Source organism: Triticum aestivum, chromosome 3A (assembly GCF_018294505.1).
Source record: "Triticum aestivum cultivar Chinese Spring chromosome 3A, IWGSC CS RefSeq v2.1, whole genome shotgun sequence".
Classification (NCBI taxonomy): Eukaryota; Viridiplantae; Streptophyta; class Magnoliopsida; order Poales; family Poaceae; genus Triticum; species Triticum aestivum.
Genome location: NC_057800.1, coordinates 529,798,014 through 529,825,452, shown reverse-complemented (window position 1 = coordinate 529,825,452; position 27,439 = coordinate 529,798,014). Strand labels below are relative to the sequence as shown.

At 53.6% G+C, this 27,439-nt stretch overlaps 1 protein-coding gene across 3 annotated transcripts; it reads right to left on the bottom strand.

Moving 5' to 3' along the window:
• Positions 1-26: 26 nt before the first annotated feature.
• LOC123062056 (probable sugar phosphate/phosphate translocator At1g06470) lies at positions 27-21,427 on the bottom strand. Of its 3 annotated transcripts, none has more exons than XM_044485388.1 (12): positions 20,782-21,427; positions 20,501-20,673; positions 5,933-6,018; positions 5,795-5,844; positions 3,080-3,147; positions 2,675-2,775; positions 2,519-2,531; positions 2,018-2,202; positions 1,607-1,693; positions 1,415-1,509; positions 552-689; positions 27-467 (listed from the first exon to the last, which is right to left on the bottom strand). In XM_044485388.1, exons 1-11 carry the CDS (start codon positions 21,192-21,194, stop codon positions 566-568), a joined length of 1,395 nt encoding a protein of 464 aa, XP_044341323.1. In that variant the 5' UTR covers positions 21,195-21,427; the 3' UTR covers positions 27-467; positions 552-565. The 3 variants fall into 3 exon arrangements, with proteins under 3 accessions (XP_044341323.1, XP_044341322.1, XP_044341321.1); XM_044485387.1 differs by having other exon boundaries at positions 27-474; positions 561-689; XM_044485386.1 differs by having other exon boundaries at positions 27-474; positions 20,782-21,426.
• Between the last annotated feature and the right edge of the window lie 6,012 nt (positions 21,428-27,439).

Below are 27,439 nucleotides of genomic sequence, written 5' to 3'. Positions count from 1 at the left end.
GTATAATGAATTCTAAACACCTTGAATACACTTCAAAAATCATCACACATTTATGTTTTTTCACAACACCACTTAGCATGTTGTTGTTGCGTGGCATCATGAAAGATTTCAAGGAATTTGCTGTGTCGTCAAGTGTGTGTATGAGGGGTGAATTTTTTTCTCCCGTTGCAACCCACGGGCATGTTTGCTAGTATTCTTATAATATATGATATACAATTTCTGCACAGCTCTTGGTATGCACCATTTTTGTTTCCGAGTAACAAAATCTTTCTTCTGCTACTTGTATCAGTGTGCCTCTTCTCAATCAGCGATATGATTTATGGCATGACCACCATCATGCTCATGCACATGCAGCATAACTCCACAAAGCCGTGGAAGAACACAAGTAAGCACTGGTGCCTCTGAAACCAAGCAATGGTAAGTCGGTAGCAGTGTCCTGAGCCGAATACGCCAGCCCATAAAATGGTCTGCTCTCTGGAAAGGAGAAAATGCAATGAATGCAGATGTCAAACTGATAGCAAACAATGTAAACTATTTATTCGATTATCCACCTTTCATACTTGGGTCAGCCTGTATCATCCTGATCTTCAATATCATCATCAATGATAACATATTTTGAGGCATCATTGGAGGAATGGGAATTTGGGTCAACATGTTTACTGTGGCGGTCTTTCTTGAACCTATGATACCTTCATATATCACAAGATAATAGTCAGAATAACCATACTAACACATCAGAAATTAACCTACTCTAATATTTCCACTTTACGCTTTTGTAGTCAAATTATGATCAGTGTTTACTAATGGCTCTTTTTATAGTTAGTCTTATTGCATTTCTCTCTGTACAAGGTGGCATGACATAGCAAGTTCATTGACTTGCCTCCCGCAAAAAAAAAAAGTTCATTGACTTGCAAATAGGAAAAAATATATTTGTGGACGTGAGCAAATTAAGGCTTCTTTGATTCAAAGGAATTTTATAGGATTTCTGGAGGATTGAAGTCCTTAGGATTTTTTCCTATATTGGTCCTTTGATTCATAGAATTGGATCCCATAGGAATTTTTCCTATGGAATCTTTTGTACTACATTTCATAGGAAATTTAACATCCACTCCAACCTCTTTTTACAATTTCTTTGTTTTTCCCGTGGCATCAAACAATCATTGCTAATTCTATAGGATTCAAATGGGCATGCCACTCCAACCCTACACTTTTCCTATTCCTACGTTTTCAAAATCCTACGAATCAAAGAGGCCCTAAGTTTGACTCCTCTTGAACAATTTACTCCCCAAAAAAGTTGGCATGGAAGTCTGAACTTATCAACATAGTAAGAAATTTGAAGTTGATTCTGTGAGTCGTAAAATATGGACTGGAAATAAGTTAGTAGCTTGGAACAACAAATATATGAACAACTCACTTGTACAGATTGAAAAGGCTGACACCAAATATAATTGTTGCCAGTCCAAATCCCTTTAACCAGGTAAATGGATCATTGAAGAAAAGCACAGCAACCTGTCGGATTGTTTGTCATCACAAATCACACTTATATGCATGAACAAAGATAAATTCAATGAAACTTTGAAAGTAACTATAGAGTGGGAATCAATACCAAAATTGTGACAGCTTCCTTGACAATCCCAGCTATGGTCACTGTTACAGCACTTGTTACAGAAACCAGAACATATTCTGTCAAAACCTTCAAAGAACAAATCAAGTGATTATAAACCAGATAAAAAAATGCTAACAAGAATACTTTTTTTTTGTGAATACCAACAAGAATACTTGGCAAGCATGTCTTAACAACAAACCAACAATAGATGACTGCAAAAAGGATTTATTGGTTATTACAAGTATTCTCAGACTCTCGGTGCATGAAAAAATGAAATAGTAAGAACCAACAGTGTATTGACTGGTTCCAGCAAAAAAGAAAATGACTTTTTGCATGACAAATGTAATGATTGGTAAGTAAAATGCTCTGGCATAAATGCTGTACTTCCCAGGAAGGAGTACTGATCCATACCATGAAGAATGCCAAAGCACCACCTAGAAGCATCAATAAGATGCTTCTTAATATGTGATCTGGACTATCAAAGAAGTGACTTGCTCTGACTTCATGCCATGGATCCATGGCAATGGAAATAATTGCAGTTGTTATTGCCATCACCGGGGTAACATAACTCATTAAGGTGAAGGGGTTCTTTAATCCTGCATAACACAATAAAAATGATGCTGTAAAGGATGCTGCATTACATATTTATTGAACAAATCACGTTCGATATTATCATTTTGATATTTTTTAAGAGAAGACAATGCACATAGCCGCTACAGCTCATACTGATGCACTAACTCAGATTTAAACAAAAACAGGTGTCCATTGAAAATACATGAGTCATACATGTGCCTGAAATTAATAAAGCTAATCTCGCTGCTTTTCAGTTTTCAAGAATGAGATGCTAAGACGACAACGAACAGTATTTATAATTTCCTCTCACTGGACAAGAAGCTAAGATAGAACGCATACCATATTCCTCTTTCTTCAGCAGATTTAAGGGACGCATAAGGGTAAAAGAAAAGTTCAGTCAGGACAGGAATGAAAGGGAAGTAGAACATAGGATTAATAAGGCATATTACCATGTTCAGAACAAAAAAATGGAAGTACTACATTACACTGACAAACCTGGAGGAGAATCTGTGTCATGCACCAGCGGAAACCAGACATGACAGCAGCAAGCATAATAAATATAAATCCCCAAAGATTAAATTGTGTCTCTTTAGCAACTGCAAGAGGAACAGTATTACCACAGTCCACAGTTAAGATGATGAATCCACATAAGAGAAATTTAAGAAAATAGAGTCAGGATGCAAAATTAAGCCCACAAATTACAGTGCCAAAAATCTAATCAAGTAAAAAGCTATTACCTCCGCCCTGAATTACTTGTCTTAGATTTGTCTAGATACGGATGTAATTTGTGGCGGAGGGAGTAGCTAGGAGGTCTTTTTCTGAGCTCTCTCCAGGAAAGCACAGAAGCATGTCACTTTGGAAAAAGTAATATAAGCTGTTGATGTACACTTATGACTTTACCTGTCAGTAGAACTCCAACAGAAACAATCAGCATGATTCCAAGAATGTTAAAGCTCGGCTTCTCTAGCCTTCAGGGAAAAAAGGGAAACCTTCGATTAATAACATGAAAATGATATGGAGACGCAGAATACAATGGTTGTTGACGTTCATTTTGTGGTTCTGGTGCTAGGAGCCTTCTGTTTTAGTTAGCTGCGATATATTTGCATCAGCGTAGTCTCGGTTTTTGTTTTGCTGCTGTTGCTGGGGTCTATGTGTTTTTCGAGCAGTAATTTTCTTCCTTTGTATTTCATACTTCTCCTAGTCCTGTTGGCTACCTTTATATCTGAACTACCGTACTCTGCTGCTCTGTTATTTTTTAGCAATAGTGGAACCTGACCACCATGAGCAGGCGTAAGGAAAAAAAGGGAATGATATAGAGCATAACAAAAGCCCATAAACCGATAATTAAACAGAAATAGGTGCAGTGTTGTCAGAAAGACAAGTTACAAGAGGGCACAAAATTATTTGCATAGGAACATGAAAAGGCTAAGGCCAACTCCACCGCGCGACCCTATCCTGTCCGGCCCCATCCGTTTGGGGTAAAACGGACAAAGGAGGCGGCCCAGCGCGCGACGGCCCGGACCCATCTTGTCCGTTTTGTGTCCGGGCCTACCCATTTCGAGCGCAAACTTGCGCCGGGTTTGGGTCGCGACGGACACCAAACGGACGCCCGCCTCGTCTGCGTCGGGGCCGCGTGGCAGGCGGCCACCTACCTCCCACCCGCCCACATCAATGCACACGAGCGGTCGGCCCCACCTGTCATCCGCACGTCGAACGGTCGCCGTCCTTCTTTAAGTGGGAAGCGTGGACGGGTCGTCGTCCACACTGCCCCACGCCACCCCGCGGCCTCCTCGAAACTCGACAGCCCTGGTCCCAAACCCTAGCCAACACCTCGCCGGCCGGCCGCCCGCAGCAATGGGCCTCTGGAAGTCCGGCCGCAAAGGCAAGCACGACCGCGAGGCTGGTTCCTCGTCGGGACGCCGCCGCGGCTCGCCATCGCCACCACGCCGGGCCCCCGCGCCGCCCGCGTTCTCCATCGCACCCACGTCTGCCGGCGACCGCGACCGGCATTACGTCCGCTCGTCGGTGTGCCGCCGTTATTGGGAGACGAGGACGCCGCTCCCCTGGAGCAACGTCCATCTCCCCAATAACTGGCATCTCTCCGCCGACCGGGTCCCGATCCCGACGAGCGGTCGTGCGCGCGAGAAGGAGATCGAGCGCCGCGCCGCCTCCTCCCCGACGACCTCTTCTACGACCCCAGGTACGCCCCCGACTCCAGGCTCTGGGACACCTGGTTTCGTGACGAGCACGACACCAGGAACGCGTCCTTCTTCGCCGGCACCTCGACGGGGTCGCGGCGGCCACGACAGGAGCACGCAGCGCCTGCTCCCCAGGAGCGCGGGCGTAGGCGGGTGCGCGGCGTCACGCCCACGCCGTCGCCTTCGCCGTCTCCATCGCCACCACCACCTCCTCGCATGACGGACGAGGAGGAGGCCCGTCTCATGGCGCGTGTCATGGAGGACTCCATGTACACGCACGATGAGCGGCAATGGGAGGGCCTGGAGGAGATGACGGCCCGCTCCGCTGCCGGCGAGGTAGCCATCCCCGAGGAGGAGCCGGTGGCTGCGTTCCAGCAGCTGCTGGGCTAGGGGTGGGGCTGGTCCTGCACTGCTTCGGAGATGGCCGCCGACGTGGGCGTGAACTGGTGCTCCACTCCGCCGCGGTCACCGGAGCGGGAGGCGTCGCCACGGGAGGAGGTGGTGCAGGCACCTCCGTCCGTCCAGCCCGCCCCCGTCTACCACGCACCGCTGGCCCACCTGTGGACGCCGCCGGCCTACATCGACCTCGTCAGCGACGACGACGACACCGGCGGCCAGTGAAGACCGTGACGGCCACGGCACCGACGGGCGCGGCAGGAGCGCGCGGGAGGCGTTTTTTTATTTTGTTTTTATATGTTAATTATGAAACGGGGCCTTTTAAGTGGTCGTGGAAACTGGGCCGTTTTGTGGCCGACCCCTATATATGTTTTATGTTTTTTTTAAATGTGTTTATTTACTTTTTTAGTTATTTCATTCTAGTTTTTTTAAAAAAATTATTCACGTCCACCCCGGACACGATTTGGGGTGTGGCCGCGCGGTGGGCGCACGCACGACCCATCGGACAAAGCCAGACACAGGCGAACCCATCGGCGCCCCCAAGGGACAAAATCCAGCCAATCCGGACGTCCGTTTGGGGTCGCGCCGTGGAGTTGGCCTAAGTGAATGTCAAGAAGCAGTACTATAAGAAATGATGGCTATGCAAGAAACTGCTCAATGTTTTTTCTTTGTCGGGAGATACTGCTTAATTTTAGTTCTTGCAGTTCTAACATTTGCATCCCATTTCTCAAAATGATGTGTATATGGAACCAACTTTGTAAAGTCTGCAAGCTAGTTCAAAAGTATTCAGTTGGCCTAGGACAAATGTTTCACATAACCTAATAGTACAGGTTAACCCTCTTCATCCCACCCCACCCCACCCATAGGAGATGAAAACCATTAGAAAACAGCAGAATGAAGCTCAACTTTTTCAGGACAAGGTTCTGTAACTGATATTCCATACCAATGAACACAAGAAGTTGCTAAACTAGAAGACAAAAAGGGCATGCACTGCTGAAAACGAACCAGCAACTGAGCTTACCTGAATAAAAAAGCAAAGAGAAGAATGAAAATTGGAGCCCCAGATTTACACTGCACAATAATTGAAAGCCATAAATTAGAAGTCCAAATATTAAGTGAGAAGAGCAGGAAATAATAACTCACATGGAATGAAATGTACCATTGTAGCGAATGTCACAGTAATGAAAACAAACGAAATGTTGGTCAAATTTATATCAAGAGCAGTAGCCAAAGCTGTTGGAACAACTGCAGAAGAAATATTCAAATTGTTACTATATCTTTAAAGATGATAAACACAATAAGAACGGACAAAAAATCTCTACATATTTGAAGTAGAATTGTCGGGTGGTAGGTGCGACATATGCCAACGGGTGGCTTATCATTGTGGGAGCCAGTAAGACGTCGCCGGTGCCTGGAAGCGGGATGAGGCGAAGACATGCACGCCGGCGAATCTTACCCAGCTTCAGGGCTCTCCGTGGAGATAACACCCCTACTGCTGCTCTGCGGGGTCTCCGCATGATCACTAGATGAACGAGTGGCTACAAGATGCTCCTTGAGCTGTTTGGCGAGAAGAAGAAGAAGGGCACGGCTAGCTCTCCTCTCCTCTCTATGTGGTGTCTCAAACTAGATCAGATCCCCCTTTTGCATGGGTGCCCCGGGGGGTTTATATAGGCCTACCCCTCGGGGGTACAATGGTAATCCGGCTGGGCGTGGGCCCTAACCGTCTGTGTCTACGCTCTCCGGCTTCTGCGCCGGCTGCTGGGGCCCGCCGGCTGGTGGGTCCCGCCGGCTGCCGGCTCCTTGGTCGACAGGCAGGCCCCACTGTCAAGGGCCTTGTTGGTGGCTGGTTACTGTTGCCTCAAACCTGGTGACGAGGGCTTCGCCGAGGTAAGCGTGGCTACAGTGCCGCCGCCCGGCGGGCGATCGCTGTAGCCTCACCTCGTCTTGTCTCCTTAATGGGGCGTCTCCTTCGAGGGAGGAAGCAAGCCGGCTGTGGGGAGCCGGCCCTGTCTTGGGCCGACTGGGGGAGGCCTGGCCGCCTTCGGGTGTCTCTCTGCCTGAAGGGGCCCACCGCCTGTGGGCCGCGCTGACAGCCCGTCGTGGGTGGCATCAGGGTCAACATGGCAACAGTGCCGCGCCGGACGGGTCATGGCCACCCCGTACGGCGCACTGTGCCAGGCGTGCTCCGGGATTCGGGGGTGGCAGGCTTTACTGTAGCCACGCCCCGCCACATCGCCGTTATGTGGATGCAGACTTCGAGGGTACGATCTTGACCGCTTTGTGGGAGTCGGCTTCTCGCGGCCGGCTTCTTGGAGCCGGCCCTCCCGCGGCTTTCTTCATGAGGGCTAAAGCGGGCCGCCTTTCGATAGTCGGCCTGGGAGACAGCCGGCAAGGGGAAGGCGGCCCCACGTCTTGGATTCTTGAGGGCCGGATCGGCTCGTAATTTTTTCAGAAGGGCCAGGGGGAGCCGGCTAGGCTACCCGTGGTCGTTTACTCCGACAGTAGTCCCCGAAGCTGATCGAGCTTCGAGGCTGACAAAGGGACGAGAAGCTTGGTCAGCTTCCTATCCTGAGGAGCCGGCTTTGCTTATGCGCGCCGTCTTCGGAAAGCTCCGTATCTTGTAGGCGGGAACGTGGGTCGGCCTGCGAGCTGACCGCGCGCCACCCCGCGGGCCACGTGGCAAGGAAAGCCTGCCAACGCACGCGCGCGATGGGACGCCGCCGCAGGCCCGGGCCCGCCACTTCTAGGCCTCGGCCCAAGCGCGGATCTTCTGCGGCCCACAACGGACCGCTCGCCTTCCCGCGGCGGTTTCATTTCGTCATCAGGGCGCAATAATCGCGGGACGTGGGGGAGTGGGCGCAGTTGATCCCACGTTCCCCCACACCACGCCTCCTCGGCTCCGCCGCGCGGGTCTATAAGTAGGGGGAGGAGAGGGAGCGGCAGAGGCTCGCACGCTCTCCCTCGCTCCACCCTTTCTCACCTTCCTTCTCCTTCCTTCCGCCGCCGCAGCGACCCATTGCCGCGCCGCTCCGCCGTCGGACCTCTCGGTTCCTTCGGTCCCGCCGTAGCGGGGTCGTGCGCGTCTCCGCCGTCGCATCGCCTTGTTCCTCGCCGCGTCGCTCCCATGGCGTTGTCGAGCTCGTGGGACGGCTCCAACGTCCACGAGGACCACGTTGAGTTCCTCCGCCGGACGCGGCGTCTGCCGGGCGAGAACTACGTGCGGGTTCGTCGTGCGCCGGCGAGGGAGATTTCGCCGGCACCGGAGGAGGGCGAGCGGGTAATCTTCCGCTCGCACTGCCTGCGCGGCTTCGGCCTCCCGGCGAGCGGATTCCTTCGCGCTTTTCTTGAGTTTTACCACCTCCAGCCGCATCACCTCACACCCAACGCGGTGATGCTGCTGTCGGCTTTCGTCACCCTGTGCGAGGGCTTTCTTGGGGTTCTCCCCACTCTCGAGCTCTGGGGAGAATTCTTCCAGTGCAAGCTCGGCACCGTTGTCGCGGGCGTGCCCGCCCCCTGCGGAGCCTTCATCGCCATGAGGCGGACGGGCGAGAACAATCCGTTCCCGCCCATCCCGCTGATCCAGTCGGTGAAGCTCTGGCAGAAGTCCTATTTTTACGTGAAGAACGTCGCCCAGCAAGGCGACTTCGTCAACCTGCCGGCTTACGTAGCCGGCCCGCCGGCTGGGAGGCAACCCTCGTGGAGCTACCGGGCCAGGTCGTTGTCTCAGGCCGGGAACGCAGCCGTCGCCCGGCTCCGGGTGATGATCCAGTCGGAGGGCCTGACCGGAGCCGACCTGGTGGCCGCCTTCGTGGAGCGCCGAGTACTTCCGCTCCAAGGCCGGCCTCACATGATTTGTCAGATGAGCGGCCGCTTCGACCCGTGCCGGCTGAGCACCAGGGAGATGCCTCATGTCGAGGTGTCTTACATGGTGAACTACATCTCCAACTGCAAGCTCGCCGAGGATTGGCGATACGGCAAGGGGCCGTATTCTCGCGCCAACCCTCCGCCTGCTGTAAGTTTTTCTTCTTTTCTTCCTTTTTGTAGCCGGCCTCATGATGGCCGACTTCTGATCAATTGGTTTGTCCTCAGCAGAACCCTCTTCTTCCGCCGACGGCCGGGGCCGCAGGGGTAGAGCGCCAGCTCCTCCCCGACCGCACGGTGGACGACGTCGATGATCCGGACCTGGGAGCGGCCGCCATGGAAGATGCCGTCATGGGGGAAGGCGACAAGGCAGGCGGCGCGGGGCTCGGGGCCGGCCTCGAGGACTGGGCGGACGATGACGAGGTCGAAGCCGTTCCGCACCGCCAGCCGGCGCTTGATCATCAAGGCGCGGGCCCGTATGCCGCGCCGGCTGCCCGTGGCAGCGCGCAGAAACGCCAGGCCGCATCGACCTACTTCGGCAGCCGGCCGAAGAAATCCAAGGGTTCCACGGCGGCGACCAAGCGGGATGAGGCGGCCGTGAAGGCGGCCCGCTTCCGCAAGGCGGTGAAACAGCCGCAGGCGATCTCGGCGTAAGCGTCAAACGTCTTGTATTTTTTGTTGTCCTCTTCGATTGAGGCTCTTCTAAACTTTTCTTTGCTCGCCGGGCAGGGCACCGCTTTCCCTCGAGCGAGGTCCTGGCGGCTCCGTAGTCGGACCGACTGGAGGGTCCTCAGGCTCCCGCCGCGTGGATCCCCGCGCCGACCTCATGGAGGCCACGGAGCGGAACGCACGGGAGGCGCGGGAGGAGCGGGAGGCGGCGGAGCGAAGGACCGCCCAGGCGGCGAAGGAGCAGGCCGACGCGGCGGCCAAGGCCCGGGCGGAGGCGGCGGCCGCGGAGAAGGAGGCGGAGGCCTCGCGCAACCAGCCTCCGCAGCTCGTCGTTCCCCTCCGCGCCGTGGCCCCCGACATCCCCGTGCCCCCGTCGGAGGAGGTCGACCGAGACGCACCGGTGATGGAGAGGAGGGAGGACCACGTTGTCTTCATGGAGGAGGCGCCGCAGACGGCGCCGACTGGAGCGGGCCAAAGCGGCCAACCAGCCGCGGCGCCAGAGCAGCCGGCCGGGGGCGAGCCGGAGGCAGGGGCCGGCCTCGAGGTGCAGCCGGCATTTCGCCGGCGCGCAGGGGGAGCTACCTCCGCGCCGGAGCCGCACAGAGCTGCGGGCGCCAGCCGGACGGCGGAGGCCCTGGAGGCGGCCAGCGCCAGCACGTCCGAGTGGACGCCCAGCGGGGGGACGGCCGAGCTGAACACGGCGGCCCAGGAGGTCCGGAACCGGCTTCAAGCCCAGGCCGCTTCGCTGCAGCGATATACCCAAGAGTTCCTCACGACGCGGGCCGTCATCCGGGTGAGCCTTCTGGCCTTGGTTGTTTTGCTTTTTTGATTTCTTCCGTGGGGGCGCGTCAGCGCACCCACTGGGTGTAGTCCCCGAGTTCCGAGTCGGCTGCTGAGCAGGCGGCTTGGAACTTACTAGGTCCTGACAGCTATCTTATTCTTGCATCCTGTCTGATCTTCCAGGAATACCATAACCTCCGCGCTGCTGCCTTCAACTCCCAGGCTCAGGAGCTGGGCCAGAAAACCGAGGACCTGACCAACAGCCGGAGTGCGTGCTTTGTCTCGTTCATCTCCTGTGGGGGCGCGTCAGCGCACCCACTGGGTGTAGTCCCCGAGATTCGGGCCGACTGCTGAGCAGTCGGGTCGGATCTTCCCTGACGACTTCTTCCTTATTGATTTTTCCTTTGTCTTCATGCTTGCAGGAGCCAATGCCGACTTGAGGGAGCAGCTCAGCGGGGCCCAGACCGCCCTTCGCGCCAAGGAAGCCGAGTGCAACGCCTTAGTCCTGGAGCGTGACCGCCTGGCCAAGAAGTTGGCCGACCAGGAGGAGAGCCACAAGGCGGCCCTGAAGAAGGCGCAGGACAGCGAGGACGCCCTCAAAGCTGAGTTCGAGACCGAAGCGGCGGGCTGGGCTGAGGCAAAACAAGCGCTGAGCGAGGGCTACGGCCGGGTTGAGGATCTGATCGATGGTAAGCCGCCTTCCTCACTCCTTGCTTGCCCCTTGCCCCCTGATTTGTGTTCTGACTTGTGCTGCTTTTTGTTCTTTGTGCAGACTACTTCCCCGGCTACTCCGTCTTTGCCACCCAGACCATCGAGGCCCACCGCGAGGCGCGCCGGCAGGCGGGGGCTGAAATCGCGCCGGACGCGAGCCGGACGCTTGAGGAGCAACTCTTGGCGGTCCAAGCCCGGCTGCAGCCGGCTCACCGCATGCTCCGCCGCCTCCAGCGCGCCGGGGCGCAGGTGTTGGCCGCCCTCTGGCCAGGCGAAGCGATTCCCCGCACCCCGAGTCGGACTGCCGACTGGCTGGAGGTTGCGGTTGGCCGCTTCGAGGCCTGGAAGGCATCGGCAGCCCGGCTTGGAGCTGGGCGGGCGCTGGAGTTTGTCCGAGCCTGGTATCCCGGGCTGAACCTGGACCAGCTGCGCACCTGGCGGCTGGAAGCCGACGAGGAGATGGAGGAGGTGCGGCCGGCTATCGCTCAGCGTGCCTCGACGATCGCCGAGTGCACTGACATCAGCGCCTTTGCTCCTGAGATAAACGACGATAGCGTTGCCCAGCCGGAGGAATGGTTCGGGCTGGAACCCGGCAGAGGGTGAGGACTCGGCGGAGGAGATCGCTTCCAGCGATGAAGGTGAAGACGATGAAGGAGAGGAAGGCGAAGACGTCGAGCCGGCCGGTGAAGCGGCCAGCCAGCCTCAGCTTGACCGTGCCTCCAGCAACGAGGCGCGTGCTAGCGCGCCCTCTGCGGGAGGTGGTGATCATGCCGAGGTTCGCCAGCCGGCCACTCCTCCAGCCAGCACTGCCGTCTCTACCGACCTGCCCGACTCGCCAGTCGTTCCCTTGGCTTAATCTGCCGTCCTTGCTTTTCCTGCTTGTTACTCTTTGAACAATTTTTATTAAACTTGCGCAGTTCCACCCACTGGGGTGTATTCAAACTATGTTGAATGCTGGCCTTTCGAAGGTCTTTTGTGTAAATATGATCGTGTGTGTGTTTGGCTTCCATTCGCGTATGCTTTTTATCCTTAGGCTGTTTCCTTTGCCGCCTTCCCCTGGCTGCTGCCTTCCCAACCGGCAGCTGCTCTGCAGCCTGTGGCTAGGGAAGAACTTGGCTATATTTTTTTTTGGGGGGAAGGCAAGTACTCGAGCTTTCATAGATTGAAGCGAGGTGAATGGAAGCCGGCCGGCCGGCTACTCTGGTAGTCGGTCGGTGGTGGGAGAAAAACCGGCTTTTGTTATATTAGTCCGTTAGTCCCTAGCCGTTTTTCGTGTGGGCGTCCTTTCCTGCCTTTAACTCTTGCCAGCCGGACAGCCGGTTCTTCGAACTGCGACTTTTGGCAAGAGAAGGCTTGGGTGCCGGCACACTACTTGTCTGACCGCGGGTAGGACTTCTAATATAACTCAAGGCGGCCAGTCCCCGGGCCGACTAGTCGAACCCGGTGCCGGACGAAAAAAGTGAATGTAATGACATGATCATAAGCATGATACTCTTCATTCATAGATAAAAGATGGCAGTCCCCGAGCTCTCCTCGGGGGGCCTATTGTCTCGTACTTAGTACAAAAGTTAGCGTGATACATACTGCATTTCAACTGTAAAATCTTCGGAGGAGGTTGGCGTTCCATGGTCGTTCCGACTCCTTGCCGGAGTCGTCTCTCTTTCGTACCTTCGGCTTCTGTGCGTCGATCAGGTAGTAGGAGTCATTTCCCAGCGCTCTGCTGATGACAAAGGGGCCTTCCCAAGGGGCCGAGAGCTTGTGCTGGCCGGCTGTTCGCTGGATCAGCCGGAGCACGAGGTCGCCCTCTTGGAAAGATCTTGGTCTGACCTTCCGGCTGTGGTAGCGGCGCAAGCCCTGCTGGTAGATGGCGGACCGGCTGAGGGCTAACAGCCGGCCTTCTTCCAGCAGGTCGACGCCGTCTTCTCGTGCTTCCTTGGCCTCCGCCTCCGTGTACATGGTTACCCGAGGCGAGTCGAACTCGATGTCAGTTGGGATGACCGCCTCGGCACCATACACGAGGAAGAAAGGAGTGAAGCCGGTTGACTTGTTTGGGGTAGTGCGCAGACTCCAGAGGACGGCCGGCAGCTCATCGAGCCAACAGCCGGCCGAACGTTCCAGTGGTACGACCAGTCGGGGCTTGATGCCGGAAAGGATGAGGCCGTTGGCTCGCTCGACTTGGCCGTTTGACTGCGGGTGGGCAACGGACGCTAAGTCCAACCGGATGCCCTGCGTCGCGCAGAAACGTGCCAATGCTCCCTTGGCGAAATTCGTGCCGTTGTCGGTGATGATGCTGTGTGGCACGCCGTACCGAGTTGTTATATCTGCGATGAATGTCACGGCAGTCGGCCCATTCAGCTTCTTGATCGGCTTTGCCTCAATCCATTTGGTGAATTTGTCCACGGCGACAAGCAGATGTGTCATGCCGCCGCGCGCCGTCTTGAATGGGCCCACCATGTCCAGTCCCCAAACGGCGAAGGGCCAAGTGAGGGGAATGGTCTTGAGTGCCGAAGCCGGCATGTGTTGCTTGGAGCTGAAGACTTGGCACCCTTTGCAATGTTTAACTAACTCCTTGGCGTCATCCAAAGCAGTCGGCCAAAAGAACCCATGGCGGAAAGCTTTGGCGACGAGTGATCTTGAGGCCGCATGGTGGCCGCATTCTCCTTGGTGGATGTCTCTGAGGATTGCAATGCCCTTCTCTTGCTCGACGCATCGCTGGAAGACTCCAGTGACACTGCGCCTGACGAGCTCTCTGTTGACGATTGTGTATGCTCCGGCTCGGCGTTGGACTTGTCTTGCCTCTGTTTCGTCAGCCGGCAGATCTTGGTTTATTAGGAAGTTGAGGATGGACTGGGCCCATGATGGAGCTGCGACTTCTTCTATTGCCAACACGGCTACTGCGACCAGGGCGGGCGGGCTGGGTGGTGAAATGCTGGAGTCGGCCGCCGCCTGTTGTGTTGGTGCAGTCCCGGGCCGACTACCGCAGTCCCCGAGCCGGGTGTGGCAGTCCCCGGGTCGGGCGTAACTACGGAAGTCCCCGAGCCGCCTACTGACGTCCCCGGGCCGACTATCGAAGTCCCCGGGTCACCTGCTTGGTTCTTCGAGCCGGACCCGGCTGCGTCGGGGTCAGGCGGCACGAAGATGGAATCGGACTCTGGAGACGGCTTGATAGACGGCTTGAGGAGGCGTTGCAGAGAGACACCGGTTGGTATTGCCTGCCGAGTGGAGCCTATTCGAGCCAGGGTATCAGCTGGCTCGTTGTCGGCTCGCGGTACGTGGAGGAACTCGCATCCTTCAAAGTACCCGCTGATCTGCTGAACGAGGAAGCGGTAGCTTGCCATATTTGCGTCCTTGGCGTCCCAGTCGCCGGATGATTGCTGGACTACCAAGTCCGAGTCGCCGTAACATAGGATCCGGCGTATGCCGAGCTCTTTGGCAAGCCGGAGCCCGTGTATGAGCGCCTCGTACTCGGCCACGTTGTTGGAGGCGGCAAAGTGAATTTGCAGCGTGTATCTGAGCTTGTCGCCTTTGGGAGAGGTGAGGATGACGCCGGCTCCCAAGCCGGTGCGCATCTTGGACCCGTCGAAGTGCATGCGCCAATGAGTGGAGTCGGGAGCTGGCGGCAGGTACTGGGTCTCGGCCCAGTCGACGAGGAAGTCGGCCAATGCTTGGGACTTGATGGCGGTGCGAGGCTGGTAGAAGATCGTGTAGGGGGCCAGCTCGATGGCCCATTTCGCCACCCGGCCGGATGCATCCCGGCTGCCTATGATCTCGGCAAGCGGGGCGGTGCATACGACCGTGATGGGGTGCTCTTGGAAGTAGGGCTTCAGCTTCTTGGCGGCGAAGTACACGCCATAGCACATCTTCTGGTAGTGCGGGTAGTTCTGCTTCGAGGTAGACAGCACCTCACTCAAATAGTACACCGGCCTCTGGACCGGCTGGGCTCGGCCCTCTTCTGGGCGCTGGACTACGATGACGGTGCTGACCACCCGGCTGGTTGCAGCAATGTAGAGGAGCATGGGCTCTTTCTCAGTCGGCGCCGCCAGGACAGGCGGCGTGGCCAGCATCTTCTTCAGCTCGTGAAAAGCTTGGTCGGCTTGGTCGTTCCACTCGAAGTGAGTGGTCTTCTTCATGAGGCGGTAGAGGGGGAGAGCTTTCTCTCTGAGCCGGCTGATGAAGCGGTTCAGGGAGGCCAAGCACCCGGTGAACTTCTGGACGTCTCGAAGTTTGGTGGGAATCGCCATTCTCTCAATGGCCTTGATCTTTACTGGGTTGCATTCGATGCCGCGTTCGGAGACCAGGAAGCCTAGGAGCTGGCCGGCTGGCACTCCGAACACGCATTTCTCGGGGTTGAGCTTGATCTGGAACCGGCGCAGGTTCTCAAATATTTCCTTGAGGTCTTCCAGCAAGGTGTCGCGCTTCTCCGTCTTCACCACGATGTCGTCTACGTAGACGTGGGCATTTCTGCCGAGCTGCTTGAGGAGGCACTTCTGCATGCAACGCTGAAAAGTGGCACCGGCATTTCTTAAGCCGAATATCATAGTCAGGTAGCAGAAAGCTCCGAATGGCGTGATGAAGGCGGTCTTCAGGCGGTCAGCCGGATCTAGCTTTATCTGGTGGTATCCTGAGTAAGCATCCAAGAAACTCAACAGCTCGCATCCGGCCGTGGAGTCTATCACTTGATCAATCCTTGGCAGGGCAAAGTGATCTTTGGGGCAGGCCTTGTTGAGGCTCGTGTAGTCTATGCACATGCGCCACTTGTTGTTCTTTTTTAGCACGAGGACCGGGTTGGCGGGCCACTCTGGAAAGAAAACCTCCATAATGAAGCCGGCTGCCAGAAGCCGGGCTATCTCTTCTCCTACAATCCTTCTTTTCTCCTCCGACTGTCGGCGGAGGGGTTGTTTGATTGGTTTTGCGCCTTCTCGGACACCCGGCATGTCCTTAGGGGACCATGCAAAGATGTCCCGATTCTCACGGAGGAAATCGGCGAGCTCGCCTTCCTATTTACTGTTTAGGTTTGCCCCGATGACGGCAAACCTTTCTGGGTGCTCGGGGTCAAGAGGTATCTTCTTCGTCTCCTTGGCCGGCTGGAAAGATCCTTGGGCATCACACTCCTTGGGATCGGGGGACAGGGCCGGCTGTTTGCCGGCCATGGCCACGACTCGGTCCAACATCTTCTTTTCTTTGGCAATCACAAGGGACTCGGCCAGCCGGCTGCTGGCTGCTGCGCACTCGGAAGATTTCTTGTAATCGCCGGCTATGGTGATGATGCCCTTGGCGCTCGGCATCTTCATCTTGAGGTAAGCATAGTGGGGAACAGCCATGAACCTGGCCAAGGCAGGACGGCCAAGCAATGCATGGTAGGGGCTCTCCAGGTCCACCACTTCAAACCAGATCGCTTCCCGGCGAGAATGATCCTTGTCCCCAAAGAGAACATCAATCTTGATCTTGCCAATGGGGGCGCAGGACAGGCCAGGTACAATGCCATGGAACACAGTCCGAGTTGGCATGAGTTGCTTCGTCTTGACGTTCAGCTTCTCCAGGGTGTCACGGTACAGGATGTTGATGCTGCTCCCGCCGTCTATCAGCACGCGGGAGAAACGGGCGGCGCGTCTGTCCGTTGCAAGGGTGGCATCCAAAACCAACGCATAAGAGCCGGGAGATGGCATCACCTCTGGGTGGTCGGCCCGGCTCCAGCTGATAGGCTTTTCTGACCAGTGCATGTGCTCGGCGGGGTTGGTAGCGACCACGTTGACTTCCTGGTGCTCTCGGCGTCTGCTGCGCCGGCCTTCGGGCTGGCTTGTAAAGACGACATAGGCGGCATGCTCGTCGGGGAACTCATCGTGCACAGCTCCGACTGCTGGCCGAGCGGTCGGCAGCTGCGGAGCCGGAGGCGGCGGACCAGCAGGCGGAGGCGGCGCGAGCCCTTCGCCTTTGGAGATTCGGGTGAGCCAGTGGCACTTCCGGGTTGTGTGGTTGGACGGCTTCGCGCCGCTGTGGAACTTGCATGGGGCGTCGAGAGTTTGCTCGTAGGAGAAGGCCGGCTGCCAAGCCGGCCTGCCGCCCCTCTGCTTCTTGGGTGCGGGCCGCCCTTCGGGCTGCTCGTCTTCGACTGTGGCCACCTGCCGACTGGTGGAGAGCGGCACGGGGCCCTTGCGCTTGTGGTCGTTCTGGTACGGGCGTCGGCCGGAGTCCCCAGCCGGCGTCTTGGGCGCCGGGTTGAGTACCTTCCCGGACGCGTCTACCCGGAGTTCAGTCTTCATTGAGGAGTCGGCGGTGGCGTACTTGTCCGCTATGACCAGAAGCTCGTCGAGGGTAGTCGGCTCGTCGCAGAGGAGCTTGTGCTTGAGGAGGGTGCCTTCTCGGCACCCGGCAGTGAAGTATTCTATGGCTTGCACCTCGTGCACCCCTTCGCAAGAGTTGCGGAGCTCGACCCAACGCGTGAAGTAGTCGCGAGTGGATTCGGCGGGGCCTTGTACGCACAAGGAAAGCTGTCTGGGCTTGGGAGCCCGCTTGTAGGTGCTGGTGAAGTTGCGGACGAAGGCTTCTGTGAAGTCTAGCCAGATGTTGATGATGTATGGCCTGAGGCTGTTGAGCCAGGTCCGCGCCGTGCCTTGCAGCATGAGGGGCACGTACTTCACGGCAACGCGCCTGTTGCCGTTTGCTATGCGAACCGCTGTGGAGTAGTCGATCAACCAATCTTCCGGCTTCACGGAGCCGTTGTACTTGGGCGTGTCTCTTGGGAGCGAGAACCCTTTGGGGAAAGGCTCGTCGCGGATGCGGGGGCCGAAGCAAGGCGGGCCGACATCATCTTCTTCTAGCGCCAGGGATCGCGCTAGGCGGTCGATCCGATGGCGGGCGTCGTTCTCGCCGACTCCTTCGCGGCGACCTAGTAGGCCGCTGAGAGTCGGATGCGTGACAGGCGGTGGGGTGGGATATCTCTCCCCACGAGGCGGAGGCGGAGGCGGGTTGCCCCGCCGCTCCACGGCCCAGGGACGGCCTTCTGCGTCTCGCTCGATGGAGATCCGGGTTCGGCTTCGGCTGGCAGCCGGCTCTTTCTCGTGTCGCGCACGGGTTTTACCCGCTGTCGGCGTCCGGGACGTCGCGCCATGCTCTCGGCGCGGGGGAGGGCTTTCCGCGCGGGCGTCGGCTTCGTGCCGCTGTGCGGCTGCATCGATTAGTTGCTGGATGCGTCTGGTCATGTGGGGGAGTTCTTCGGCCCCCAGTCCGTCTAGCTCGTCTACGGCCGCCTGGGCAGCGCGCAGGTTCTCGAGTAGAGTGGCGTAGACTGGGCGGTCGACTCCTAGCGTGTCGGCGAGGGCAGCGCCGCGCTGTCTGACAACGCCGACTCGGCTTGGCCCGCCTGGGGGCGGCGTGCCAAAGGCGGCGCGGTCGGCTTCGCGCTGGTGGGCCTCAGCGAGGCGTCTCATGGAAGCCAACTTCTGGCCCTCCGCGAGGAGGGCGAGGCGGCGAGCCTCCAGTGCTTCGGCGTCGGCATCGGCCGGAAGGGGGATGGACAAGTCGTGGACCGCCGCATGCGGGGCGTCGAGGGCGTTCTCGCTAGAAGCACCGCCGTGGCCGATGACCATCACCTCGGTGGTGGCACCGTCGCAGCCATCGGCCCGGGGAAGCGGGTCGTTGTAGATCGCGACGTCGGTGGGGAAAGCGTCAAGCGAGGCCATGTCGGAGTCGACAGGCATCGGATCGGTGGAGCCAACAGACTCCAAGTCCACAGCAGGCTCGCCGGAGACGTGGAGCTGGCCGAGGAGGTTGACGAGGTGGTCGGTGCCCGCGTCAGAGACGGGCTCGTCGGAGATGAGGGTCTCGTCAAGGAGATCGGCGAGGCCGCTCGCTACGCAGACGTTGGTGACGCCTTGCAGCGCATCGTGGCAAGCGCCATCGGGCGTGCCGGGCTGGCTACGCTCGCTGGGGAGGAAGAGGGTTCCCGTCCAGAACAGGTCTCCGGACGACGGTGCACCTGGCCCCACGGTGGGCGCCAAATGTCGGGTGGTAGGTGCGACATATGCCAACGGGTGGCTTATCATTGTGGGAACCAGTAAGACGTCGCCGGTGCTTGGAAGCGGGATGAGGCAAAGACATGCACGCCGGCGAATCTTACCCAGCTTCAGGGCTCTCCGTGAAGATAACACCCCTACTGCTGCTCTGCGGGGTCTCCGCATGATCACTAGATGAACGAGTGGCTACAAGATGCTCCTTGAGCTGTTTGGCGAGAAGAAGAAGAAGAAGGGCACGGCTAGCTCTCCTCTCCTCTCTATGTGGTGTCTCAAACTAGCTCAGATCCCCCTTTTGCATGGGTGCCCCGGGGGGTTTATATAGGCCTACCCCCGGGGGTACAATGGTAATCCGGCTGGGCGTGGGCCCTAACCGTCTGTGTCTACGCTCTCCGGCTTCTGCGCCGGCTGCTGGGTCCCGCCGGCTGCCGGCTCCTTGGTCGACAGGCAGGCCCCACTGTCAAGGGCCTTGTCGGTGGCTGGTTACTGTTGCCTCAAACCTGGTGACGAGGGCTTCGCCGAGGTAAGCGTGGCTACAGTGCCGCCGCCCGGCGGGCGATCGCTGTAGCCTCTCCTCGTCTTGTCTCTTTAATGGGGCGTCTCCTTCGAGGGAGGAAGCAAGCAGGCTGTGGGGAGCCGGCCCTGTCTTGGGCCGACTGGGGGAGGCCTGGCCGCCTTCGGGTGTCTCTCTGCCGAAGGGGCCCACCGCCCGTGGGCCGCGCTGACAGCCCGTTGTGGGTGGCATCAGAGTCAACATGGCAACAGTGCTGCGCCGGACGGGTCATGGCCACCCCGTACGGCGCACTGTGCCAGGCATGCTCCGGGATTCGGGGGTGGCAGGCTTTACTGTAGCCACGCCCCGCCACATCGCCGTTATGTGGATGCAGACTTCGAGGGTACGATCTTGACCGTTTTGTGGGAGTCGGCTCCTCGCGGCCGGCTTCTTGGAGCCGGCCCTCCCGCGGCTTTCTTCTTGAGGGCTAAAGCCGGGCCGCCTTCCGATAGTCGGCCTGGGAGACAGCCGGCAAGGGAAAGGCGGCCCCACGTCTTGGATTCTTGAGGGCCGGATCGGGTCGTAATTTTTTCAGAAGGGCCAGGGGGAGCCGGCTAGGCTACCCGTGGTCGTTTACTCCGACAAGAATAAAAATATATAAGTCCATGCTAAGTCCTAGCCCTCGTTGATTAAATGGATTCATCGAATGAAACAATAATATCCAGTAGGTCATGGCCCAACTTAATTGTAAGTTAATAAAGTACGGTGATTCATCCAGCCAGAGGTGTAGGGCTAAACTCTATTTTGAGCCCATGTGGCTCTATAGCAGCTTGGATTCACATGCAGCGCACCAGTTAAAGTTTACTTCTATCTTTAACCTTAATTTGATAACTTATGATAATCTAATTTAGTGAGTCATGTTCTGTTAATTGGCCAATGGAGGTTTCTGCCCCCACCCATGAAAATAACCGACCAGCATCCATGTTCAGTGCTTTACACCTGAGCTCGAACTGAAACAAACCCTTCTTTTAACACTAGTACTCTATATGTATGTCCCACAGAAGTGCAGAATGCACAAAGTTGCTATTGCAAATTATACGCACCAAGCCATGAAATTTCCAGGGCACTTGTTGTGACAGAATGTAAGGAACAAACTACTGTGTAAGCATCGGGCAACATAAGTTTGAAATAACACAGTAGCTACCTCGCTGAAAGTAATCTTTCCATGACATTGTATAACGCTCTGCCTCCATGCCCCGTTGCTGGAACCACACGATCACCCTCGACGCAACAGCCTGCATGGTGAAATGCACCGTGTTCATCAGGAACGGGGCAGGGAACTTCCACATGCGCTTCCCAAGCATCTCCTTGTTATACCTGGCCACAGGCACAAGGGCGCACAGAGAACACCAGCATCAAACGCGTGCCCGGCAATAGCTCCTCTGAGCATCCGCGCACAAATAACGAGAAAAACGCGTTACTCACAGCGTCAAGCAGGTGCTCAGCGTGTACCAACTCGCTATCAGAAATATAATCTTGGCGATCAGCCACGGCGAGACTGGGACGCTGTCAGATCCCGCCGCCGCTCCTGCCTCGATATCCATCGGCGAGCGGTGGGCGGCGGCGGCGGGCGGCAGAAGCGGCAGCTCGAACTCCTCCGAATCATCGTCGCTCGGCGCAGAGGCCGGCGAAGCGGCGCCGGCGGGGGCATTGGGCGCCGCGGAGGGGTCCTTGCACCACCGCGAGAACGACGGCTCCCTGCGTATCGCTCCCTGCTTCTTCTGCCCGCCAGCCACCACCTGCGGCTCCGCGGCGCCCTCCGCGGGCTCGACGGGCACTTCCGGTGCGTCCTCTTCCTTCGGGTGGGCGTGGCCGTTCTCCACGGCGCAGTCCCCCATGGACGGTGCTGGAGGTGGCGTAAGGCTCTAGAAAGGCTTGGATCTGGGCGGCGCGGATCTCATCGGCGGCGGCGGCGAAGGAGGGTTTGCAGCTAGCCTGCGGGATTTCGGTAGCAGGTCAAAATCCAGCACCTCGTGACGACGACTTCCTGCGCGGGGGTTATGCTTGCAACTTCCTCCGTCGGCTGGTACCGGTAGCTTTGCTTGCGCCAGAGGAGGACGATGTTTTCTCTCTTCTCCTCCTTTTCGCCTCGCATGAAAATGCAGAAATCACAAAACGTACTCACCATTCTTTTTTTTTTTAGAAAAACTGCCCCAAAAAGCATTTTATATGTGATAATTACCCAAGAAAATAGTACCCAATACAAAACAAAAACATCAAGATATAAAATGACTAGAAAATAAAAATCTGTCGAAAACCGTACTACTCATTTTCTTCGATCGATGGTACGTCACCCACCCCAACTTGGAACTATATTAAATCGACAATAAGTAAAATGGACCCCACACATACCCTCGTCATACTAGGCCTTTAAACCCACAGTACTCACTCGTCTGTATGAACGACATCCAGTAATTGCTGAAGGACCATCGGTTACGGCAGCATCACCCCATATAGCACTGCAGTCCTTCCACGTCAGTCAGGAATATTGGAGAAACTAGGTCACGCTATAGGACAAATTGAAGAAAGACACGAAAGTCGCCGCATCAAAGGCAAACCAATTGCCTCTCTCAAATGACACATAAATTCACAAGATTTGTCAGCATTACGGAATAAGGGGTTCCCTGGATCTGCTAATGATGGGCCTGGTTGGATCTTTCAAAGCCTAGGAGTCGAAGATTTCCATGCTCTAGACTCCCCAAGCACCAAGGCGACGGCGACCACTGAAAGCCTAAGTGGTGGTCGGGTCCTTCCCCGACTTTTCCCGAGAAATCTCTTTGAGAGGGGTTTTATAAACGGTGCAAGGGGAAAAGTTGGCCTAAATTTTTTTCTCTGGAGTCTCCGTGAGACTCGAGGCCGACAGGCACATTAATGGCAATGCCTACACGCCAGTGATAACCTACGTTTTATAGACTGTTGTGGTTCTGAACTATAAGCCGATTCATCCCAAATCGAAATGATATGGCCTGCCGCACTTCAGGAATTTAACAAGTTTAGGACACCCTTTTGACTATTGACGCGTTGGACATGGCATGTCTTCTCAACTCTGTTAGGGATTCGTCAAACCTCGCTTGCACTCGCCGCCTTATTTTCTGACAAGCCCGCGTGGGCCATGCAGGATCGGTCACTCAGATTGTGTGTACCATGTTTTACGATAGACCATTGAGGTGCCCCCAAGTCCTATATAAGGGGAGGACCGAGGCCGTGCAAAGGATTTGCAGCCTGAAAGAATACTGGCTAGCAGGAGAGTAGTTAGGGAAAGGATACTAGCTTTCCAAAACTAGAGAAAAATAGTGAGAGAGAGAGAGTTCATCTTGTAATATGTGATTCATAAACAGATGAAGGGCTAAACCAGGATGTAGGGTATTACACCATCACGGTGGCCTAAACCTGGGTAAAAAAACTTGTATATTCGCTCGAAGATTTCTAGGGTGTTTTAGCCCCTGGTTGAGTGGAAAAAGGGGATTCCAATGATCCCAGATATCGACAGTCCATCGTCCACATCTGGCATGCCATGTAGCGGGCTAAGGCTTCTGTTCTCTTCACATCTTCATCAACAATGGCCAAGCATGGATCATGGGCGAGGTTGCGATCACTGTCGTACTCAAGGGCCTCCCAAGAGGAGGGCAACCGCGTTGTAGACAATGCCTCACAAAGGGAGACGACAGAGTCCGAAGAGCATGTTTATATTGGCTCTCAGCATTCTTCGCTCCGTGTGTTTTTTGACCACCGCTAAGTGGGAGGGTGATACGTCTTCAATGTATCTATAATTATTATTGTTCAATGTTATTATAGTATCAATCTTGGATGTTTTATATGAAATTATATGCTATTTTATATCATTTTTTCGGACTAACATATTAACCCAGTGCCAGTTTCTATTTTTTGCTTGTTTTTTGCTTTTTAGAAAATCAATATCAAACGGAGTCCAAACAGAAAAAAAACATTTGGATTATTTTTTTCCAGACCAGAAGGGACCCTAGAAGGTCCAGGAGGACGCCATAAGAGTTACGAGGGACCGACAAGCTTGTAGGGAGCGCCCCAGGGGGCGTCCCTTGAGCTTGTGGGTCCCTCACATCATGTATTGACCTAATTTCACCTCTATAAATTCAAAAATATTCCCAAATCAACAGAGAGCCACCCGGAACACTTTTCTCGATGCTTCAAGCTTCTATTCATCCGCGAACCCATATAGAGGCCTTTTCCGGTACTCTGCCAGAGGAGGAACCGATCATGAAGGGCTTATACGTCATCCTTGCTACCTTCCGATGATGTGTGAGTAGTTTACCACGGACCTATGGGTCCATAGCTAGTAGTTAGATGACTTTTTCCCTCTCTTTGATCTTCAATACCATGTTCTCCTCGATGTTCTTGGAGTTCTATCCGATGTAATCTTCTATTGCGGTGTGTTTGTTGGGATCCGGTGAATTGTGGGTTTATGATCTGAATATTCATGAGAAGTAATTGAGTCTTCTCTGAACTTTATTATGCATTATTGTTATAGCCTTGTATTTCTCTCTGATCTATCTGTTTGGTTTGGCCAACTAGATTGATTTGTCTTTAGTGGGAGAGCTGCTTTGTAATGGGTTCAATCTTGCGGTGCTCTGTATCCCAGTGAAAGAAGGGGATAAGACACGTGTTTGTATTGTTGCCATTATGTGTAAAACGATGGGGTTTATTCATATTGATTGAGTTTGGTTTGTCTACATCATGTCATCTTGCTTAAGGTGTTACTCCGTTTTTATGAACTTAATACCAAAGGTGCATGCCGGATAGCGGTCGACTGGTGGAGTAATATTAGTAGATGCAGGCAGCAGTCGGTGTACTTGTCTCGGGTGTGATGCCTATATACATGATCATTGCCTTAAATATCGTCATAACTATGCGCTTTTCTATCAATTGCTCAATAGTAATTTGTTCACCCACCATATGATATGTGTTCGAGAGAGTAGCCTCTAGTGAAAACTATGGCCCCAGGGTCTACCTTTATCATATATAAAAAACCAAATACCTTGATGCAATTTTTTATTTTATTTTTTCAATTTATCTATCTACCACTACAAGATTTAATCCTTGCAAGTAACCGCCAAGGGATTGACAACCCTCTTGTTCGCGTTGGGTGCAAGTATATGCTTTTGTGTGTGCAAGTGTTGTTCACGAGGCTTTGCGTGATCCTCCTTTTGGTTTGATAAACCTTGGTTCTCACTAAGGGAAATACTTATCTCTATTGTACTGCATCTCCTCTCCTATTCGGAGAAAATCCCAACGCAGCTCACTGATACGTCCATTTTGCATCATGTTTTACCTACTGTTATTCATAATGTTTTTATGCATAATATTGCCTTTTGGAGTAATTCTAATTCTTTTCTCTCATAATTTGCAAGGTACACACAAAGAGAGAATTTCGGCAGCTAGAAATCTGGACTTGAAAGAGCTATGTCAGGCTACCTATTGTGCACAACTCCAAATGGGCTGAAAATTCACGAGGATTTTTATGGAATAAATAAGAAATACTGGAGCAAATAACCACCGGAGGGGGGCCACCCGGTGAGCACAAGACACCATGGCGCGCCTGGCCCCCAGGCGCGCCCTGGTGGGTTGTGCTCACCCTAGCCCACGTCTGGTGCCCATCTTCCTGTATATAAGTCATTTTGACCTAGAAAAAAAATAGGAGAAGACTTTCGGGACACAGCGCCACCGTCTCGAGGCGAAACTTTTGCAGGAGCACTTTTACCCTCCAGCAGAGCGATTCCGCTAGGGGAACTTCCCTCCCGGATGGGGAAATCATCATCATCATCATCACCGATAACTCTCCCATCTTGGGGAGGGCAATGTCCATCAACATCTTCAACAACACCATCTCCTCTCAAACCCTGGTTCATCTCTTGTGTTCAATCTTTGTACCGGAACTATAGATTGGTGCTTGTGGGTGACTAGTAGTGTTGATTACATCTTGTAGTTGATTACTATATGGTTTATTTGGTGGAAGATTATATGTTCAGATACAATATGCTATTTAATACCCCTCTGATCTTGAGCATGATTATCATTTGAGTAGTTACTTTTGTTCTTGAGGTCACGGGAGAAATCATGTTGCAAGTAATCATGTGAACTTGATATGTGTTCGATATTTTGATAGTATGTATGTTGTGATTCCCTTGGTGGTGTCATGTGAACGTCGACTACATGACACTCCATCATATTTGGGCCTAAGGTAATACATTGTGGAGTAGTTATTAGATTATGGGTTGCGAGAGTGTCAGAAGATTAAACTCTAGTTTATGCGAATTCCTTAAGGCACCAATTGGATCCAAAAGTTTAATTCTATGGTTAGAATTTATTCTTAATACTTTTCTCGTAGTTGCGGATGCTTGCGAGGGGGTTAATCATAAGTAGGAGCTTTGTTCAAGTAAGAACAACACCTAAGCATCGGTCCACCCACATATCAAATTATCAAAGTAGCGAACACGAATTGATTCAACATGATGAAAGTGACTAGATGAAATTCCCGTGTACCCTCAAGAACGCTTTGCTTATTATAAGAGACCGTTTTGGCCTGTCCTTTGCCTCAAAAGGATTGGGCTACCTTGCTGCACTTTTGTTACTACTATCATTACTTGATTGTTACAAATTATCTTGCTATCAAACTACTCTGTTACTTACAATTTCAGTGCTTGCAGATATTACCTTGCTGAAAACCACTTGTCATTTCCTTCTGCTCCTCGTTGGGTTCGACACTCTTACTTATAGAAAAGGCTACAATTGATCCCATATACTTGTGGGTCATCAAGGCTATTTTCTGGCATCGTTGCCGGGGAGTGAAGTGCTCTTAGTAAGTGGAAATCGGTAAGGAAAAATTATTACTACGTGATGAAATTTATTGTCACTTGTTACTATGGAAACCAATCCTTTGAGGGGTTTGTTTGGGGTATCTTCACCTCAACCGGAACCACAATTAGTTACCCCTCAACCTACTGCACCTACTGAAAATATTGAATATGAAATTCCTTCGGGTATGATAGAACAACTGCTAGCTAATCCTTTTGCGGGAGATGGAACCGAACATCCTGATACGCACTTGATATATGTGGAAGAAATTTGTGGATTGTTTAAGCTTGCAGGTTTACCCGGAGATGAAGTTAAGAAGAAGGTTTTCCCTTTATCTTTGAAGGGAAAAGAATTGGCATGGTATAGGCTATGCGATGATATTGGATATTGGAATTGGAGTTTCACCAAAAAAAATTATCCTATGCATCTAGTTCATCGTGATTGGAATTACATATATAATTTTTGGCCTCGTGAAGGAGAAAGTATCGCTCTAGCTTGGGGGAGGCTTAAGTCAATGTTACATTCATGCCCCAATCATGATCTCTCAAGAGAAATTATTATCTAGAATTTTTATGCCCGACTTTCTCATAATGATCAATCCATGCTTGATACTTCTTGTGCTAGTTCTTTTATGAAGAAGACTATTGAATTCCGGTGGGATCTTTTGGAAAGAATTAAACGCAACTCTGAAGGTTGGGAACTCAACAAAGTAAAGAGTCGGGTATTAAGCTTAAGTTTGATTGTGTTAAATCTTTTATGAATATCGATGCTTTTCAAAATTTTAGCACTAAATATGGACTTGACTCTGAGATAGTAGACTCCTTTTGTGAATCATTTGCTACTCATGTTGATCTCCCTAAGGAGAAGTGGTGTAAATATCACCCACCTATTAAAGAAGAAATTAAAGAACCGGTGCCAGCTAAAGAGCAAACTATTATTTATAACGCTGATCCAGTTGTTCCTACTGCTTATATTGAGAAACCACCTTTCCCTATTAGGATCAAGGAACATGCTAAAGTTTCAAATGTGGTCAACAAAAGTTATATTAGAACACCCAAATCTGATGAACAAATCAAAGTAGAACCTAGTGTTGCTATGGTTAAGGATCTCCCGGAAGAAATATAGATGGGCATGTTATTTACTTCTGTGAAGAAGCTGCTAGAATTGCCAAACCCGATAAAAAGATAAACATGGACCTGTTGTTGGCATGCCTGTTGTCTCAGTTAAAATAGGAGATCAATGTTATCATGGTTTA